At 38.3% G+C, this 17,420-nt stretch overlaps 1 protein-coding gene across 8 annotated transcripts in view; it reads right to left on the bottom strand.

Annotated features, from left to right (window-relative positions):
* usp9 (ubiquitin specific peptidase 9) overlaps positions 1–17,420 on the bottom strand; it is a 41,933-nt gene that overhangs the window by 10,744 nt on the left and 13,769 nt on the right. For 4 of the 8 annotated variants that reach the window (XM_084121964.1, XM_084121965.1, XM_084121968.1 and 1 more), the window contains exons 3-37: positions 17,228–17,373; positions 16,953–17,032; positions 16,645–16,757; positions 15,918–16,136; positions 15,499–15,614; positions 15,152–15,403; positions 14,928–15,066; positions 14,587–14,739; positions 14,126–14,230; positions 13,733–13,939; positions 13,435–13,571; positions 13,198–13,236; positions 12,450–12,583; positions 12,225–12,312; positions 11,362–11,704; positions 10,951–11,046; positions 10,643–10,854; positions 10,301–10,541; positions 10,013–10,162; positions 8,568–8,688; positions 8,349–8,479; positions 7,043–7,321; positions 4,968–5,093; positions 4,563–4,700; positions 4,300–4,466; positions 3,698–3,806; positions 3,437–3,583; positions 3,199–3,345; positions 2,878–3,085; positions 2,546–2,766; positions 1,593–1,783; positions 1,327–1,500; positions 1,087–1,228; positions 787–990; positions 117–672 (exon numbers count right to left, since the gene is read on the bottom strand). In XM_084121964.1, the coding sequence (XP_083978090.1) occupies positions 117–672; positions 787–990; positions 1,087–1,228; positions 1,327–1,500; positions 1,593–1,783; positions 2,546–2,766; positions 2,878–3,085; positions 3,199–3,345; positions 3,437–3,583; positions 3,698–3,806; positions 4,300–4,466; positions 4,563–4,700; positions 4,968–5,093; positions 7,043–7,321; positions 8,349–8,479; positions 8,568–8,688; positions 10,013–10,162; positions 10,301–10,541; positions 10,643–10,854; positions 10,951–11,046; positions 11,362–11,704; positions 12,225–12,312; positions 12,450–12,583; positions 13,198–13,236; positions 13,435–13,571; positions 13,733–13,939; positions 14,126–14,230; positions 14,587–14,739; positions 14,928–15,066; positions 15,152–15,403; positions 15,499–15,614; positions 15,918–16,136; positions 16,645–16,757; positions 16,953–17,032; positions 17,228–17,373 (6,031 nt within the window). The remainder of the gene's footprint in view (positions 1–116; positions 673–786; positions 991–1,086; positions 1,229–1,326; positions 1,501–1,592; positions 1,784–2,545; positions 2,767–2,877; positions 3,086–3,198; positions 3,346–3,436; positions 3,584–3,697; positions 3,807–4,299; positions 4,467–4,562; positions 4,701–4,967; positions 5,094–7,042; positions 7,322–8,348; positions 8,480–8,567; positions 8,689–10,012; positions 10,163–10,300; positions 10,542–10,642; positions 10,855–10,950; positions 11,047–11,361; positions 11,705–12,224; positions 12,313–12,449; positions 12,584–13,197; positions 13,237–13,434; positions 13,572–13,732; positions 13,940–14,125; positions 14,231–14,586; positions 14,740–14,927; positions 15,067–15,151; positions 15,404–15,498; positions 15,615–15,917; positions 16,137–16,644; positions 16,758–16,952; positions 17,033–17,227; positions 17,374–17,420) is intronic. The other 4 variants (XM_084121966.1, XM_084121967.1, XM_084121970.1 and 1 more) reach the window with 1 other exon arrangement.

Genomic DNA, 17,420 nt, shown 5'->3' with positions numbered 1-17,420 from the left:
AAGTTTGGGGTCAATTAGATTTAGTTTTTCTTTTGAAATAATTAAATTGCTCAAGTGACAGCCCTAATCCCATCTACAACAGAAGAGAACAAAGCAAGGTCGATGGCTGGATTTACCTGGCGGTGAGTTCAAGTACACACTGTTACAGGTCAGCAGTTTCCTGATGAATTGGAAGTACTCCAAGCTGTACTGCATACGGTTGTGCATAAACTGCACATTCTGTTTGCGCACACTGCGTTCGATAGCAGAGGGCATCTTCACCTGGTGAGGTTTGCTGGTCACTGTGAGCTCAGTGATGTATTTAACCAGCTCACTGTCCTTGTCTAATGTGTCCATTCGCTCATAAAAGAGGATGTAGGCGTTCCACCAGCGCTTCTGCCGCCTGTAGGACATGCGTTTCATCATGTGATCAAAGACCTCGCCCATGTACTCTCCACCAAAGCACTGGTTCTTCATCTCTTCGTCGTCGTCCATCTTGCATTCGGTGACATCACCATCGTCAAACTTGTACCAACGGTTCCTTTCTCCCTCACCACCACTGCCATTCCTCTGAATGATGTAGGAGTAATAATGACCTCCGCTAGCCTGGCCTGAGTGGACCAGCACTCCCACTAAACGATAACGAGAGCTACAGGGGGGTTCCGGCTCTGACGGCTCATTCTGCTGGATCACCTGGTGCCATAAAGAACAACTTAAACTCCAGTTATGTAAAACATATTCCCAAATCACATTTATTTAAATTAAACATAGCTTAAAGACCAAAGAAAGAGCATGTTGGTGTAATACCTGGTTTTCTGGGTGCACATCGGACCCCTCCAGCTTAGCTACTCCAGCTACTGTATAGGGCTCCATATCTAACTCCCGTGGGAACTCAAAGTAGTCATTGAACTTAATGGCACACTCTCGTTCCCAGTCATAATCAAAGCGTTTCAGCTGGATGGCCAGCACTGGAGGAAGCTTCTTAATGAGCAAACGCTTCACTGTGTCCACCTGCCACAAAGACATCACCACCTTGAGCTTAATATGGCGTTCTCTTAAATCAACAATAAGAGACATCATAAAGGTAATTTAAAACGGAACACGCACCTTCTTGTTGCACTTTTCACAGTGGTAGGCATTTGCACCCTCAAGCAAGTCTCCTTTTACATACTGCTCCATAGAATCGAGGAGATTTTGATGGTTTCTGATATCTACATTCAACGTCGTAAACGATTCCTCACATTCATATCTGAAAAGACAGTATGGAGTGTTTCAATGAGACACAAAGTATCTAGTAAGGGAAAAAACAAAGTCCTAACAAATCACAGTATTAGATTTCTGATGTACCTGTGAGGACAGCCCTGACATATTTTCTGGTCAGCAAAAGAGCCACCCAGTATTTTGCTCAGCATGGCAGGGTGACCCAGTGCTTTCAAAGCCTCGTCTAAACTGTCCACCAGCGAGTTGAAAAACTCCAGAGCATCATGCTGTTCCCTCAGATTGACTGGTTCACCCCACAACCTGCAGAGAGAGGAAGAGATGAAGAGACCAGTTTAAAGTGTTGCATATTGTCCTGTAGTCTTAAAAGAAACAAAAACAGAGGGAGAACTTACCGAAACTGCTTCCAGAAACCTCTAGGCACGTAGTATTGCAATCTGGAGGCAGCCAAGTGTCCAAAAATGACCTGCAACTGCCGGAGAACCCCAATGTTGTATTCCTTCCTGTCCTCTGACTTACCGAGAGAAGGTTTGTCTTCAAACTGGTGCTGATAGCCAAACACCTCATCCCGGGGATCCACATTACTCTGCAAAATTAAAGCAAGATTTTCAGTAAATTGAAGTAACTTCCATTGCGATATGATTAAAACAGAGATCTTTTGTAAAAATGCCCTCAGCTCCAGGGAATGGCAACAGGGCATACACCCTGGAGATGGCTATATTTGTCAGTCACTTGGTACTGAGAAAGGATGATCATCATCACTGGGCAGTTCAACAATTAAACAAGTACAATGTAATTTTAATGACACGAACATACAATAGAAACCGAAGACACAATCTCTCTTGGAGCAGTCCACTAATTGTGCTTCTAAAACAACAAGTGCAAGAGACGTAAGCACTCTCTGGATTATTAAAGCTCACACCTGAGCTTAATTAAGGTGGGAAATGAGAAGCCACACCCCTCCATCTGAGCTGTTCCCAAGGCAATATGAATCTAATACTAATATGAAATAATACTAAAATAACACTGAAGCACTTTTTAATCTTCAACACTTTATATGGACCAAAAGTGAAGTGAGTTCACTTTCACACTCTTGCATTCACACTTTCGCATTCGCACTATCCATTGAAAGTGACTTCAAATATGTAATGGCCAAAAATATAGAATCTCTAAAATTTGAAAATCAAATGAACCTTAAACACTTCGCATTCGCACTGTGCTTTTTAATTGAACCATACTAGGACCATATCTAGAGATATTTGTTTTGCATAATAGGAGTCTGTTTGTTCAAAGCATTCACATAAAGGCTAAAATTCTCATGAACTGAATGAACCCTATTAGGCAGTACCTCATTATCTTGCTTCTCGTCTCCAGACATATCATCATCCACATCGCTGCCTGTGCCTTCGATGGCCAGGATGCCATTCCTGATGGGGGGAATCATGTAAAGCTGCTGGATAACCGAGTTCATGTAGCAAGTCGCACCTGCATTTTTCAGACCCACAAACCCCTTGGTGGGCCGTGGGCCAACTGGTGGCAAATATTCCCATTCTGTGAGTGGTTCACAACCTGAAGATACATTAAAAAAACAAGTTAATAACTGCATACATGATGGAGATGACTGCACTGTTTCTAGGAATCAGAATCTGCTGCACTTCTTTCTAATATTTGCACACACACCTAAATAGTACATATCAGTTAGTGTGTCCACAATCTGCTTGAGATTTCGCACACATCCAACGGCAAGTGCAACCAGCAGTTCAAAGCCAGCAGTGATGGTGGCTGGTGTGCTACACACAGGTATGGCCTGTTCAGTGGGGAATTCTCCACTCTTCATGTATTGCAGGTACACATTAGATGCTGGGAACAGGAAGTCATCCATTAACTCCTATAAAGAGTTTGTACAAAGAAAAGGAAAATCAATTAGTTTTGACACAATGCAACCACAAATAGGCATTTTTTTTTATTTTTTGTCATTTAAAATATGGGCAAGGAGATTACCTTGATGAGACTAGCACCTCCTTTTTCACAGCCAATGTAGAACTTCTTCTCTGGGGTCTGGAAAGCCAGTAGCTCTTTTGTGACACCAATATGACCTTCCAAAATGGTCTCCTCAACCCCAGGATCCCCAGTCCTCTTCACTTCATCCTAAAAATAAAGGGAGACAAGACTCAAAATTGCACACACTAAAATTTGCTTTGCGTTAATTCCAAAAAGAAGTTCAAGTAAATGAACATACCCGGATTCGCTTTAACCAATCAATCTCATTGTTTAAGAGAACTTCTGCATTAGGAAGATTAATGTTGCTGTTATATGCATAGTTGAGTAAGTGCCTTAGAAGAGTGAAGTAATCAGCAGCGTGCTTTGCCCGCTCTTTTGCAGTGCTCTGGAACACAAATGGATACAGAGAACTATAAATCATGAGATGTTCTGAATTAGCAAAAAAAGGAAACATTTTAATCTTCCAGCTTTGTCCCAGAGAAATATGAAAGACACTTACACCTAAAACTGTGAAGAGAAGGGTGATGAAGAACAGAAGAGGCCTATGGCCCATACAACATCGGGTGGCCATGAGGAAGAACTGTTCTTGGGACATTTGACGAACAGACCTAGGAGCAAACATCAGAATGTATTAACTATGAATTTTACGAAATTGTTGATTTGTCTCTAAACCACACATCATATTTGATAAACATTACAGAAATCAGTTTCCAACTGATTTTCCAAATCCAGTTGCAAAAACTACAAAATCTTAATTTCAGGTGCATACTCTGAATTCCTCACTGAGCTTAGTTTCATAGTTAATTTTAAATTTTCAGTTAAATTTCTTGACATTATGTAAATGTAAATAAATATGCATTAATTAATAATAAATCACAAAATTAAAATAATACAAATAATTAAACATTTAAGGATTTTACAATTCAAAACATTTCTGAAAGTCTAGTATAATATGTTATAAAATTAAAATTAAATAAATACTAAAAAAAGCATATTTATTTTATTTTTAAAAAAGTCATACATTTCAAAAGGAACAGCATGACTGAAATGGCCCAAGCACACTACCCAATGAAACTTTAAAAGATGTCTATGATAACTCACTTGCTCTGGCAGTGCAGCAGCAGATCTATAATGAAGGTCTGCCAGGCCTTTTCTTTGCTAAGTGCATCTAGTGCAGTGGGCATGAGAGCGAAACACAGGGTCATGACTTCAAGAGCTTCACAGCACACCTGCTCATCTTCTGCATCCGGCTCATTGCCAGCATTGGTCTGCGGGAGATCACATATAACAGGCGTAAATAGTGAGTCTGATTCTTATCAATCAATCACACATAGGGGTGTTTCAATACAGATAAGAACTAGAACCTTCTCATAGATCTTGCTGATCTCCTCATTAGAACTGAAGACGTGCTGAACAGAGCCGCAGCCAGAAGCCCAGACTATCTTCTGAACTGCTCGAATGACACAGATATCTGGGATATACTTGGAGGCCTGGAAGAAGTTCTAGGTATAGGAATAGAAGGACAAACTTTGAAAACTGAGCTTGAAACATAAGGCATTTCCCTTGTACATATCTTTTGTCACATTCAAAGAAAAGGAGAGGTTTTGACAAAACCCTATGCAACCAACATTAATAGTACATCTGCTTTCCTTTTGATCATAAAATACATTACAGACATTTTTGTCAAGACAGTTGAGGACATTCATTTGAATTGTATGCAAACAAACCAGTTTCTGCAGGCTAAGATTGTGTGGAGTTGTATAACATACCTCATCCGAGATCTGCTGGGCGAGGCGGATTGCCACGTTCCGCAGCATGCATTCGGCGGAGGGGTTAGGGATATTCTGTAGGGCGTTCTGTAGCACTAGAGCCTGGTCATGTGTAGTTTGATTGATCTATGAATGATTAAAGAAAAAGTGTTATCCTGCAAATTCCAGAAAGAAAACAAACAGAAAATAAATACTGTTCTAAAGTTTGGGAAGTTTGTCTTTTTTTCTTTTTTTTTATAAATCGCTTAACTCACCAAGGCTGCATTTATTTGATCAGAAATACAGTAAAAATGTATAATTTAAAATAACTTGTCTATTTTAATTTATTTTAAACTATTATTTTTTTTAAATTAGTTTTGTGATGGCAAAGCTGGATTTTTTTTTTTTTTTTTTTTTTACAAACGTTGAATGGTAGTCTATATACATGAAATGTATTGTAATGTGTATTTTATAGTGAGATACCGTCATGCCGGCATCATACTATTTCAGAGGTATAACCACAAAACTACAACATTAAGTGCTTAAGTTGTAGCATGAGACTGGAGTGATAATCTGTGAAATACTGTTTACATGCAGCAAACTCTCCCCAACATCAGACATTTCCACATCCTAAAACAAGGACTTAATATCTCAAATCATGATTTTTAAAGGGATCCTTCATGGCTGGCTAAATGGGCTTCAAATAAAAGAATAGTAAATATGGAGAACTCCGTGACGGGAAATCTGAAAAATCTCTGTGTTTGTGTTCAACATTTCAAACTGGATGACCACTAACAGTGTTTTAGGCCAAATAGAAGGGTAAATTGAAAGAAACTGTCATTCTCTAAGTTCCACCCAACCCCCTGAAGCAAAATGCTGTCACATACAAGAAAGCTGTTGCCATAGTGTTAAATTTTTACCATAATGTTGTTTAAAGAGTAGACATAGTAAGATACACATTTCAGTAATAAACCTAGCCTTACAATAACTGTTAATAACCTTATGTCAATCCGACTGTCCATGGGTGGGGAGTGGGGACACAAATGCGGAGTATAATCTGTAGTTTTCATGAAAGCCCTAGCTGCCAGAACGTCATCTGGAGAACTTTTGCTGACAAATTAACTTGAATGTCTTGGTCCAGGTAAGCCGGAGAACGAGTAAACATTGTTTTGTTCTTTTACATGTACTACTAGAATAAAAAACAATAAAAAGCGGGTAACACTTTAACTAAAGAATTCATGGAAGTTAGTATAAAAAAAAAAGAAAAATTGAGCTTCACATTTAAGATTGGTGATACTGTATCATTGAGTCAGTGGTAATTTTTCACCTCTATTAGTTGCACACATATTGTTCAATTATATGTATAGAAACATTGTCAAATAAAGAGAAAATTGCATGATTCAAGCACTCCAGACTTTCTTCTTTCTCATGGTTAATAATCCCTTATATAAGTGTCTTGTGAGGAAAACTCACACAGACTCCAGAAGCGTTTCTGGAGTCTGTGTGAGTTTTCCCTCACAAGACACTGTACACCCTTGACATTTGTGGAGATACATAGTCCACGCCAGACTGTTTCTAATATGATTGATGAATGTCAGGGAGGCTGAAAGGATAGTCTTAAACAGAAATGAAATGCTCAGTACTGAACCTATAAAATCCACTGAATCAACACCACTCAGTAGTAAACACTTTACTTACTTGCAGTGTTTGCAACAGAATTCTGTTTTTGCAATAAAACACCATCCCCCCTATACTTAGTCCCAACTACAAACTATGGCTGTGCCAAGTTAAATTTTATGAGATGCAGTACTGGACAAAAGTGGAAAAGGTGACAGCAGGTTCACTCTCTCTCCCTCTCTTCCTCTCTCGTGTTTTCTGCAGCTTTAAAGTCCAAATATGATATTGCAATGTCTTTTAATTGTATTCCATGTAAAAAATTACAAGATTAAAAAAAAATAATAAAGTCTTTTTTTTAAAACTGAATGTGTACATGTTCTCTTTTCTGTAAAATAATAGTCACTGAAGTTATTGTGCTTATACTTCTGCAACACCTTCCTTAAAAGGAACAGTTAAGAGCTCAAGCAAGGGCAACTTACAGGAGATACAGGGATAGTCCCTTCCACCACAGGCTGGCAGGCCTCCGCCACAGACTTCACATGGCCAAAGCCTACAGCTGTGAGCAGCAGTTTGGCTATTTTTAGTGCGTTGAGATAAGCTCCCCGCCGGGTCTCCATGTCAGCATTTGGCAGGAAGTTATTTCTGGTGAGCATGCTCAAAACAAGTGGTAGCCCACCACTCTTCAAGAAGTTGTACTGGAAATCACTAGCATCCTCACCCAACGTCCCACTGGCAGGCATGAGTAAGGCGTACACCACCTGAGGTACACAGAGACATTGTGCAAATCAAAGACTCATGCCACACTCACAAAAAAAAGCTGTTATTGCAACTAATACTAAAACTATTAAATATTGTTATCGTTCATTAAAATAAAATATAAATATTATTACTTGCCTTGGCAAGTAACAGAAAAAAATCTAAAATTACTAAAACTAAAAAAAAAAAAAAAAAAAAAAATATTAAAAGCTAAATATTAAAAAAAACTTTACTAATTGTATTATTATTTATGTTACTTTTTAGTACACTTAATGTGTATAACTGTGTTTGCCTGACATTTTGTTTTATTTTTATTATATGCAAAAAAAAAAGAAAAAAGGATATATTATATTATATTATATTATATTATATTATATTATATATATATATATATATATATATATATATATATATATATATATATATATATATATATATATATATATATATATATATATATATATATATATTCAAAATATTATTAAATACTATAATAGTATATACATTATATTAAAATAACCTTGCTTTTGAGTGGTACATATAACCAGGTGTGCGTCTATACATAACTAGTTTCATAAAATATTAGCCGCTTTTCTACAATCGGGCCAAACCATTCTCGGTGCTTAACCGTTCCATTCCGTGCCGACCTGGGCCTAGCCGGTATGGATATGGTTTCATTTTCCACTGTGGCAGTCATTGCCTTAGCAACACAACAGTCTACAGACGTATGACATGTAAATAGCAACTGCATTATAAAGGATGATATTTCTTTTCATTTTTTTTATTTACTTGTGTTTAAAATACCACGCTTCGTCAGCTACAGAGGTAGCCAGGCAACAGACAAGTGACCAATCCTGAGTGGCAGCATAACTACACACATTCTACTGGAGAATTCCGGGCCGAGAACTGTTTGTAATCGTGCCTTGCCGAACCAAGCTCAAGTGAAAATATATCTAGAACCGGTCCCTGCAGTTTTTAGAACTGTTTGGCCCAATGGTGGAAAAGTAGCTATTGTCATATTGAACAAACCTCAATCAAGTAAAGCACTTGAGATGGTGACGGCCCAAAGAAACGAGAGTCCAATGTGGGGCTAAGGCTGTTTTCGCCAAGTTTGGCGTGATCCAGACAAATGGCTCGCAGGCTTTCCACTGTGGTGTTATCTGGAAAGCAGAAAGCATAAGGAATAGAGACAGCAGATTGGTATAGCTAGTCATCTCAAACAGGCATCTAATGAAGCATATAGAGCACCTGGAGGCATGAGCTTCATTAGAACACGAGCTCCATCCCGTAGGAGAGGCATGTTGAGATTACAGCCCAGGTCCGCAACTTGCCAGAGGAAAGAGATGTAGCGCAGGTGCAGCGACATTATCTGAGAAAAGAAGAATCAGAGGTTACACTTAAAACTGCCCAACACAAAACATTAAAGGTAGTTGTAATAAAGGCAGTGATAAATGTAATACCATTTCTGCAACACTTCCAATACACGCATTACATGGACAATCACCTGGAGCAATGTTGTCAAGTGCCTTTCTCAAGGGCATAGCAAAGGGATGTTTATGTCTTACAATATACACTTTAATATAATACATAACAGAATAAATGATGACCAGGGGAGAAGGGATCTGCAATACTGGTGCTGAGTTAGGCTTGACCAATATTCAATGCTTCAAAATGGCTTAAAAGGATAATTTTTTCCAATTACATTAACCATAACTTTAATCAAGCAGCTAATGTTGCCAAGTAGATTCAAAACGTTAAAAGTAAAACACAAAAATAAATCAAGCAACTGAGCTGAATTTTGGATTCTGGCATATGTGCCTCTAAGGTCCGAAGCTATCCATCTATATCTATATAGCTTATCCAGATCCAGACCAAAAAAAATAAAATAATTATATAGAACTGAAACGGTACGGGCGTCACGGTTCAGAGCATACATTTACACGGAGAATACACAGTATAAAAATAAATAAAACTTGCGGGAGAGAGAGAGCGAGAGCAAGAGCGAGAGCGAGAGAGAGAGAGAGAGAGAGAGAGAGAGAGAGAGAGAGAGAGAGAGAGAGAGAGAGAGAGAGAGAGTGTGTGAGTGTGTGAGAGCGCGAGAGCGAGAGCGACACGGGAATCGGAAAGTCGCAAAGTGTTTACTTATATTTGTGTGCGTGTGTGAGGCGCGGGCGCGATCGAACAGTGGAAACATAAAAACATACTCCGTCATTTTGTTTCTACAGGACATCATTCAAACTGCAAAGTGTTTAAGTTACTGTTAATTAAAATTAAGGAAAACAAATATATTAATCTGAAATGTAGCAAATTCATTTTCAATTCATTCAGGTACAATTACCAAACATACCTCACGGTCATTTTGTCTTTTTATTAATTTATTAATAAACTAATTATATAAAACTATTGTCAGTGCACTACAAATAAACTGGTTCTATGCCTTTACTTTATTAATAAAACTTACTAAAAAAAATACAAGGCTTAAGTAATTTATTTTCCTTTGGTGGTACAGCTTGAGAAATGCACAAGCCTTCTGCATTTTTGTTTTGCTTTTCCCTCCATTGTACCGAACTCGTACCAAACCGTGATGTCTGAACCATCTATCTATCTGTCTGCTCCCTTTTCAATGTGTTAACATTACCCTAACACAATAGACAATTTGGCTCAATTATGTGCCTGAATGGCATGATGCTCACCACGCCAGGAAGACAGCTCTCCACTTCAGGGTTTGGCCCATCACTGTAGTGATTTCCATGGTTCCCAGGGGAGCCAGTGGAGGAGTCTGAGGAGCTGTCTGGACTGGAAGGCATATTGGCGCTGACCTGGGTGAGCTTGGCTGTAATGAGCTGGAAGAAAGGGAATGAAAAAGTACTCTTGTAAAATATAACAACAGATCATGTTCACACATGCTGTTAAATTTAAGGCAACGGTGTGTGAAACTCCTTATTGTGTAAATTGAGAAAAACAGCCAAGCAAATGCCTACAGTTTTGTCTTTGAGGTTTAGCTGCCCAATTAGCTTCCTGTCATCTGCTGGGTCTATGATCTCTCCCCCGATGAAAAGTTCAATCTTGGTGTGCGTGCTGTTGGCCTTTATTCGGTTCAGAATGCAGCGTCGCACAGAACCAATTGTGTCATTGGTATGCGACCAAATATCCAGATCATCAACCTGTCGGCCTTGATTTGGGAAACGCACAACTAGTGTAATATGCTTTCCTCTGAAAGCCCTTAAAGGAAGAGTTTGAGAGAGTTTGTTAGAATCTGGTCATCACAGCAAAGCAAAAATAACAATTTAAACTCAATTTATGACAGGGTTGAATGGGTCTACCTAGACATGGGCAGGATGGTCCTCTCCTCATGGTAGTCACTGTCACATTCGGTTATATACTCCCTGAGCACAGTCAGTACTCTCACCATGCGGATGGCCTCTTGTCTGGCACAGTTAATGCTGTCTTTATCTCCGTCCAGCACACACAGGGTGTCATAGGACGCTTTGAGCCGGTCAAAGCAAGACTGAATAAAATCCTCATGGATCTCTACCTGCAAACAGTCATGTGACACATTTTAAAAACAAGCTCAAGAGAAACGCAACATTTATTACACCAAGTGATATGCATCTCCATTAAAAACGATTACCTGATTGGCTTGTAATTTTGGTCCAAGGTTTGTATAAATCTCTTTAAGCAAGTCAATTGCTCTGCTAGCAATATCATCACTTCCTTGAATCACAACCTGTCAATAAAAAAAGGAAGACGAGAGACAGACATTTAGTATTTGGCTAAATTTCATTTAGCTTTAAAATACTAGCAAAATTAGCATTGTTCCCCTGTTGACATTACAATAGAATACACAATTCTGATAACTATTTGCAAACCCAAATGTTTCATTTAAGGGCTTTTTTCCAACTTTGCTTCTTGCCATTTACAATACAGTGACATATTTCAAAATTACCAAAATAACCAAGAGACTAAAGATGAAGACATTTTAGGCAGGTAATATCCCAGAACAAGCAGCTCTGAACATACCCATGAAGATCCAACAGCTTACCCTCCACAGGTAATCCAGCCCTATCAGCTCCAAGTCATCCATCATGTACGCCCGGCGTTTTGCCACTAGTTTGCCCTCCCTGCAGTTGACTGCCTTGAAGAATCGTTCAAAGCATTTCATTCCGTTCTCTGTCAGCAGTGAAGGGTCGAGCTGCAGCACATTGTTCTCAAAGAAGTCCTTGTTGATGTCGGGGTCAAGGTCGGGCTCGTCCCCCATGAGTTTGGAGTACCATTTGAAGCAGGCCTCCCGATCACACAAGAACACCGCATTCTCTGCCAGGCACTTCCAGATCTGCTTAGCCTGAGGTGCGCAGAGCCAGAGCTGCCCATCTTTCAGTAAGAACCTGAAGGATGAGGGCATTTAGTGATTTGTAAAGAGTCTATAAAGAGTCTAAGAACTGTCCGTTTTCATAATAGACCTTGTGGTGCTGACCAAATTCATTTGATGACAAAGTTTGATTGGTGTGAAATCAGTTTTCCTGACCTCAGGTGCACACCAAGAAACTGTCTGTTCTTGGTGTACAAAAATCTTGACATTTATGACAAATAATTAGATTTTAATAATACAATAGCCTAGTACACAAAGAACATTTCTGTGTGCGTTTAGTTTTGGTAATTAAATCAAAGGGATGAAAAAAACAAGTAAAAATGTGAAGTGAAAAACACATTCCATTTCTTGCACCTTCATTACCTAGCTACAGTGATAAACAGTTTATTCTAGTAAACACTGTGATACTCAGGTTCATGAGAAAACGAGTAACGCACCGAGTCCAATAATAATGTGAAAAGAGAAAGGGATGGAATAGAATATGGGTTCTGCAATCTATACAGCATATAGAAAGGCTACTTGTAAAGTATATATACCTCAAGAAATTAAGCCGTTCCTGGACCTCCTGAACATGACTATACCGACTTCCTGGCCTAACCGTCTGAGGATCAAAGTCTGTGTGCTCTGATAAAACATATAAAAGTTAGCATCAACAAATGTTTAACATCGTGGGCATAAACCTGAACAAAAACAAATGTTTTAATTAATAAATTATGAATGGGTATGTGCAAAAAAAAAAAACATTGTCAAGACTCACAAACCTTTCGAGAACTGCCTCATATTCTCCATGTATGCAGACAGGTTCTCTGCTACAAGAGTGACCAGTGCATGGTTGTGCTGCAGTTGGTTGATTAAGTCATGTCGATAGAAGACATGTGGGCTCCGCTGCGTTTGACTGTAAAGAAAGAAAAACGCATTAAACATAACTGAATTAAATTTCCTTCACATTAATGTCCATTACATTGCAATTTATTCATCTAAATCGTATGACAATGGGCTTTTTAGGTATATAGAAACAGACTATTTCCTTGTCCCTAATTGAAAGCTTAAATTTACATAAGAGAAGCAATATCCCGAGACATCAAAGCAAAGGCAGAAAAAGAATTTGTCATCATATAAAACTCATTGCATAAGGTGTTGGAAAGTATTGGAAAATGTGAGTTCAGCCTTCCTCTGCAATTTTATTTTTCTCCAACGGACTCACATGTTTAAAGCATCCCAAAGGAAGAGTGCACTAGATCCAAACCTTGTCCATATACCAAGAGTATGCATTTGTAAGTTTATGAAATATAACCCACAACAGCACTCTTACTGTAAGAAGCTTTATACACATGAATCTTGTCCATGGACACTGATTGGTGATTTGATTAGATGGTGCAGGAGACACCAAGCAAATTACTCATTTATTGAAATTCAAAAGCAAACTTAAGCTTTAAAATTAGTTATAATAATAATAATAATAATAATAATAATAATGATAATATTTCCCAAAATTAACTGTCCACTTACCCCTCTAAGCTCTTTAGTAAGTTAATAGGTATTTTCTTTCTGAAAAACAACAGGGATGTGTACGATACATTTGCTACATTTACATGCTCTTCCTAAAATGTGTGGTTGAATTTTATGAAAATACTCCTTGAATATGAGTAAATAACACCAAAAATATATTTGTCCACTTATTTTTTTGCACTAAAACAAGCATCAATGCTATTGATGGTTAAATTTGGTTGAGACTAATTGTATTACCTTAAATTCTGGGGGGCTTCTCCAAAGAGGCTACAGATCTCCCGTATTTGCTTCAGTGCAGGAATCACCCATTTGTCATTAGTTCTTAATTCTTCTATGAATCGGTCTATCCACTGCATCTTCTGTGTGTCCCTGTCCTACAGCAGATGAAAAGCACTGTTTTTAATTTAACATTCTCAACCGTTTACATCATATCAAAATGTATTGTTTTGGTACATGTAAGTACATTTACCAGTTACATACATTTACAAGTAAATTAAGTACATTTTCCATATTTAACCAAGGTTGATCATGGTACCTGGGAGCAGCTATAGTCCAAAATCTTGATATGAGCACTAAGGGCCTGGTCCATGATATCCACAGGGACATCATCACTATGGGCCAAATTCCACAGCAGATTGAGCACTTTGTGAGCCATCACACCATCCTTGTCATCCTCTGCCAGCCGACGAATCAATTCCAGTAACTTCTCTCTCTGCTTTTTACTTGCATTAGTCCAGCTCTCCTATAAACCATAAAATTATTCCTTTGAAGACAGAGATTCTGTAATCTGTGGGAATGCTAGCAAGGCACACATAGACATGCTGAGTCCTAATGAAAAGTCTACGTATGACCAACGTATGCTCTCTACATTAATAAAAAAAAAAATAATTATGTATAAAACTGCAATCGCCAGTTCATTATAAATAACCTTGAAGCAGTCAAAGAGATGGTCCAGCTGTTCAGGTGAAAAATCCCACGCCAGCTTTGCAAGGAGATCATGAACATTCTTGACAATAGCCTCATGTTTCCCAGCCTGAGGATATAAATACCATTATTACAATCACAAAACCTCTTTGAATGACAGTTTGCCTAATAAAGCTTTACTAATAAAGCATACATTTTAGAAAAACTGCCAAATGTAACACGTTAAATATATAATTTAATTATATTTACAGATTAATGTTTTGTTTTGATAGGTAATATTGTAGACATTGTATGGCTATGTATGAATGTCATCAATGTTCTTAAAGGTACTTAATGCATTATTGGAAACAATGAGTTAAAGGGATTTTTTTATATATTTAAAAGCAAATTTAAGAAGAATGTAAGAATGCCATCATTTTAAACAATTATACATTAATCACACAGGAACTTGAGATTGTCTCTCACCTGAGCGGCCCAGATGTTGTCCAGGTCCTGAAGCGTTAGGGCCTTTTCTTTGATGACGAATCGAAGGATCTTCTCCAGTTTCTCCACATACTGTGGCTGATGAAGGCTGTCTCGCAGCACAATAGACAAAATGTTGTTCTGCTGAATCCATTCCTGCGAGAAATAAATACATGTTCATCTAATGTTAAGATACAGATTTGAACCAAAAATGTATTTCGACTTAAAGACCTTTATATATCTAAATGACAAGTTTCGTTTGCTCAGTATATTCAATGATAATGACCAAATAATTTGCCTGACAAGGCTCATAACATTCTCCGGTTCAATCGTTAAGTACTTACTGCCATGCGCTCTGCTGTCAGCCATTCCTCTTCTTCAGGATTTCCATGACGATGTGTGTAGTAGGAAACACTTGAAATCACCTTGTTTACTTCATTTAGTGCATTCATTTTGCCATTAAAAGAAGAAATCTGCAATAACCTGTAAGACAAAAGGTTAATGATTAAGAACAACCATTTAACATACTGCCTAAACTGAAACTGGTTTAAGCCAATGTTCAGCTCACCTAAGAATCATTTTTAACCTAAATATCTCTAAATTCTTCACGGTTTCCTCTTGTCCTGGTACTCGAGAAGCCAGGTTCTTCAAAGATTTGATTATCATAGACAGGGCATCGTTTTTGGCTTCGTTCTTTGCTTCCTTTTTCAATTCCTCATCCGTGAGGTTTTCAAGAAACTGGGGAACCATTTCTATGATGGAAAGGAAGTACTTCTTCACTGTGTGCAAAGTGAGAAACTCATAGCACTGTCCAAAAGGCCTGCAAAAAAATAAAAAAAATAATAATAATCAAACCTTACAAAAATAAATTCCAGCTTTCAAGCAAACTGGTACAATATGTTTGATAGTTCTTACTTAATGAGTGCAGCAATAATCTGAACATTCAGAGCTTGGCCGCTCATGAATCGATCATGCAGAATTTGAAACCCGTTTAAGGTGCCAAATTTGTTTATTAAATCCACCAACCAGCCCTGCAGGAAACAAATAAACAGGAAGTTGTCACTGAATAGACCAATACAGGAATTAAAGCTAAAGACAGATTCATAAACAGCTAGCTGATGCGTAAAATGTCCATCAAATTAAAATACATGTTAAATATGTATAGGAATGCATAAGAAAAAAAGGGTATTTATCAGGTGCTGTGTGAATAGTCTCCATTTAATTTTAAGTTTAACCATTTCAGAAAACTAATTCAATAATTCATAAATTGAAGGTTTCATAAAGGTCCAAAAGATTAATCTTAAATTTCTCCAGTGGCACAAACACCCTCTCACCTTGGGAGAGCGAGGGTCAGGTGGACGGGCAAACAGCTCATCCTCAGCTAGCTGAACCCCAGCAGGCACCGTCTCAGAGGGCCGGGTACCATTGTAGATGTGGAACTTACAGTGGGGGTTGGTGGCCATTGCCAAGAGTTCTAGAAGAGGGAACCAGTCCTGAGATAGCTTGGTCACACACAGCTCCACCAGTCGGTGGGCGTTATTAATGATGCACCGCTGTCGAAAGAATGAGACAGAACATGTCAGGCCAGAAACGTATCCCTAGAAGTGTTGAGTAGGTTCTGGCTTTAAAATACACAAAAATGCAAATGTAGTTGAAGCACTTTGATTTACAGTGAGTGGGAAGTCTTTAAATGCAAAAACATGATCTATATTTGCAGTGCCATTGAGGCTGATCCTAGAGCAGCCATTAAGGAGTGAAAACAAGCCTTATACGAGAGCGATGACTCAGAGCTATGTCCTAATACTGCCTCTGTTTTACTGAAAGGAGCTCTTTGATCAAAGCTTTGGCATTTCAATCAAACAGCCAAATAAGATGAAGGCAACCAAAATAACATTATGTTTCTTCACAGCCACCCAAATAAGTAATCAATTCTTGAGAGGACAGACCTGACAGCAAAATGGTTAGTAAAACCCTTTAATGTGGAAACAAAAAAGACGAAATGTGTTTCTGAAATGGGAGGCATGATTAAAATGCCACCATCAAGCAGGTTGCAGGACTTACATGGATCTCAAATTTCCATCCACTAACAGCCTCATCTGTCAGTATTTTCGTAAAGGATATTGTCAAGCCATCTCTGAAAAATCTCTGGCATGCTTCACACTTGACATCAAGTCCTGGAGATAGAAATGAAAGAAAAACCTATCAGAGGCTGACATTTAATGAGGCTGAATAATTCCTTTGAGAGCAAAAGTGAAAGCTTACGATTATGCAGATAAAGGTAATACGGCTTCTGCTACTGAGTAGCAAAAAAACTAATGAATAAAGAAAGAATATCAAATGACAAACAAGAGCTAAAAATAATGCATTACCTTTTTTACAAAGATCTATAGCAGCTTCAAGAAGAACTTCTAATTCACCCTTTGGCAAAACTGGAACGACCCAGCGAGGTCTGTACATAAAAAACAACAACAGCATAATTAGTTTACTTAATACATGACTGATAAGACACAGATGTGCAATCTCTCTATCAATGGATAATAGCCTAAATAAATACACTTCATATCAACATCTTTATCATTCATCTCCAGTGCTCCTGATTCAATTATACACAGAATTTGACCAAATGTAGAATAAGAGCCCAAACCTGTTGATCATGTCATCCAGCTTGGCCAGTTCAGTGTGAGGGAAAGCTGGCTCCTCCTCCTCCAGGGGAGTGGGACAGTCCCCCTGACCCTGCTCATCTGGAGGGCTCACTGGAGAGTTCTCGTTTGATGAGTTGGGAGAGGATGTCTGCAATGCAAACAGTTCAGAGGTTGAGGAAGTGCACGACTCAGATA

The sequence above is a fragment of the Abramis brama genome (assembly GCF_963993115.1).
Source record: "Abramis brama genome assembly, chromosome: 8".
Taxonomy (NCBI): domain Eukaryota; kingdom Metazoa; phylum Chordata; class Actinopteri; order Cypriniformes; family Leuciscidae; genus Abramis; species Abramis brama.
Note: the sequence above shows the minus strand (reverse complement) of the source record. Positions and strands in the feature narration are given on the sequence as shown.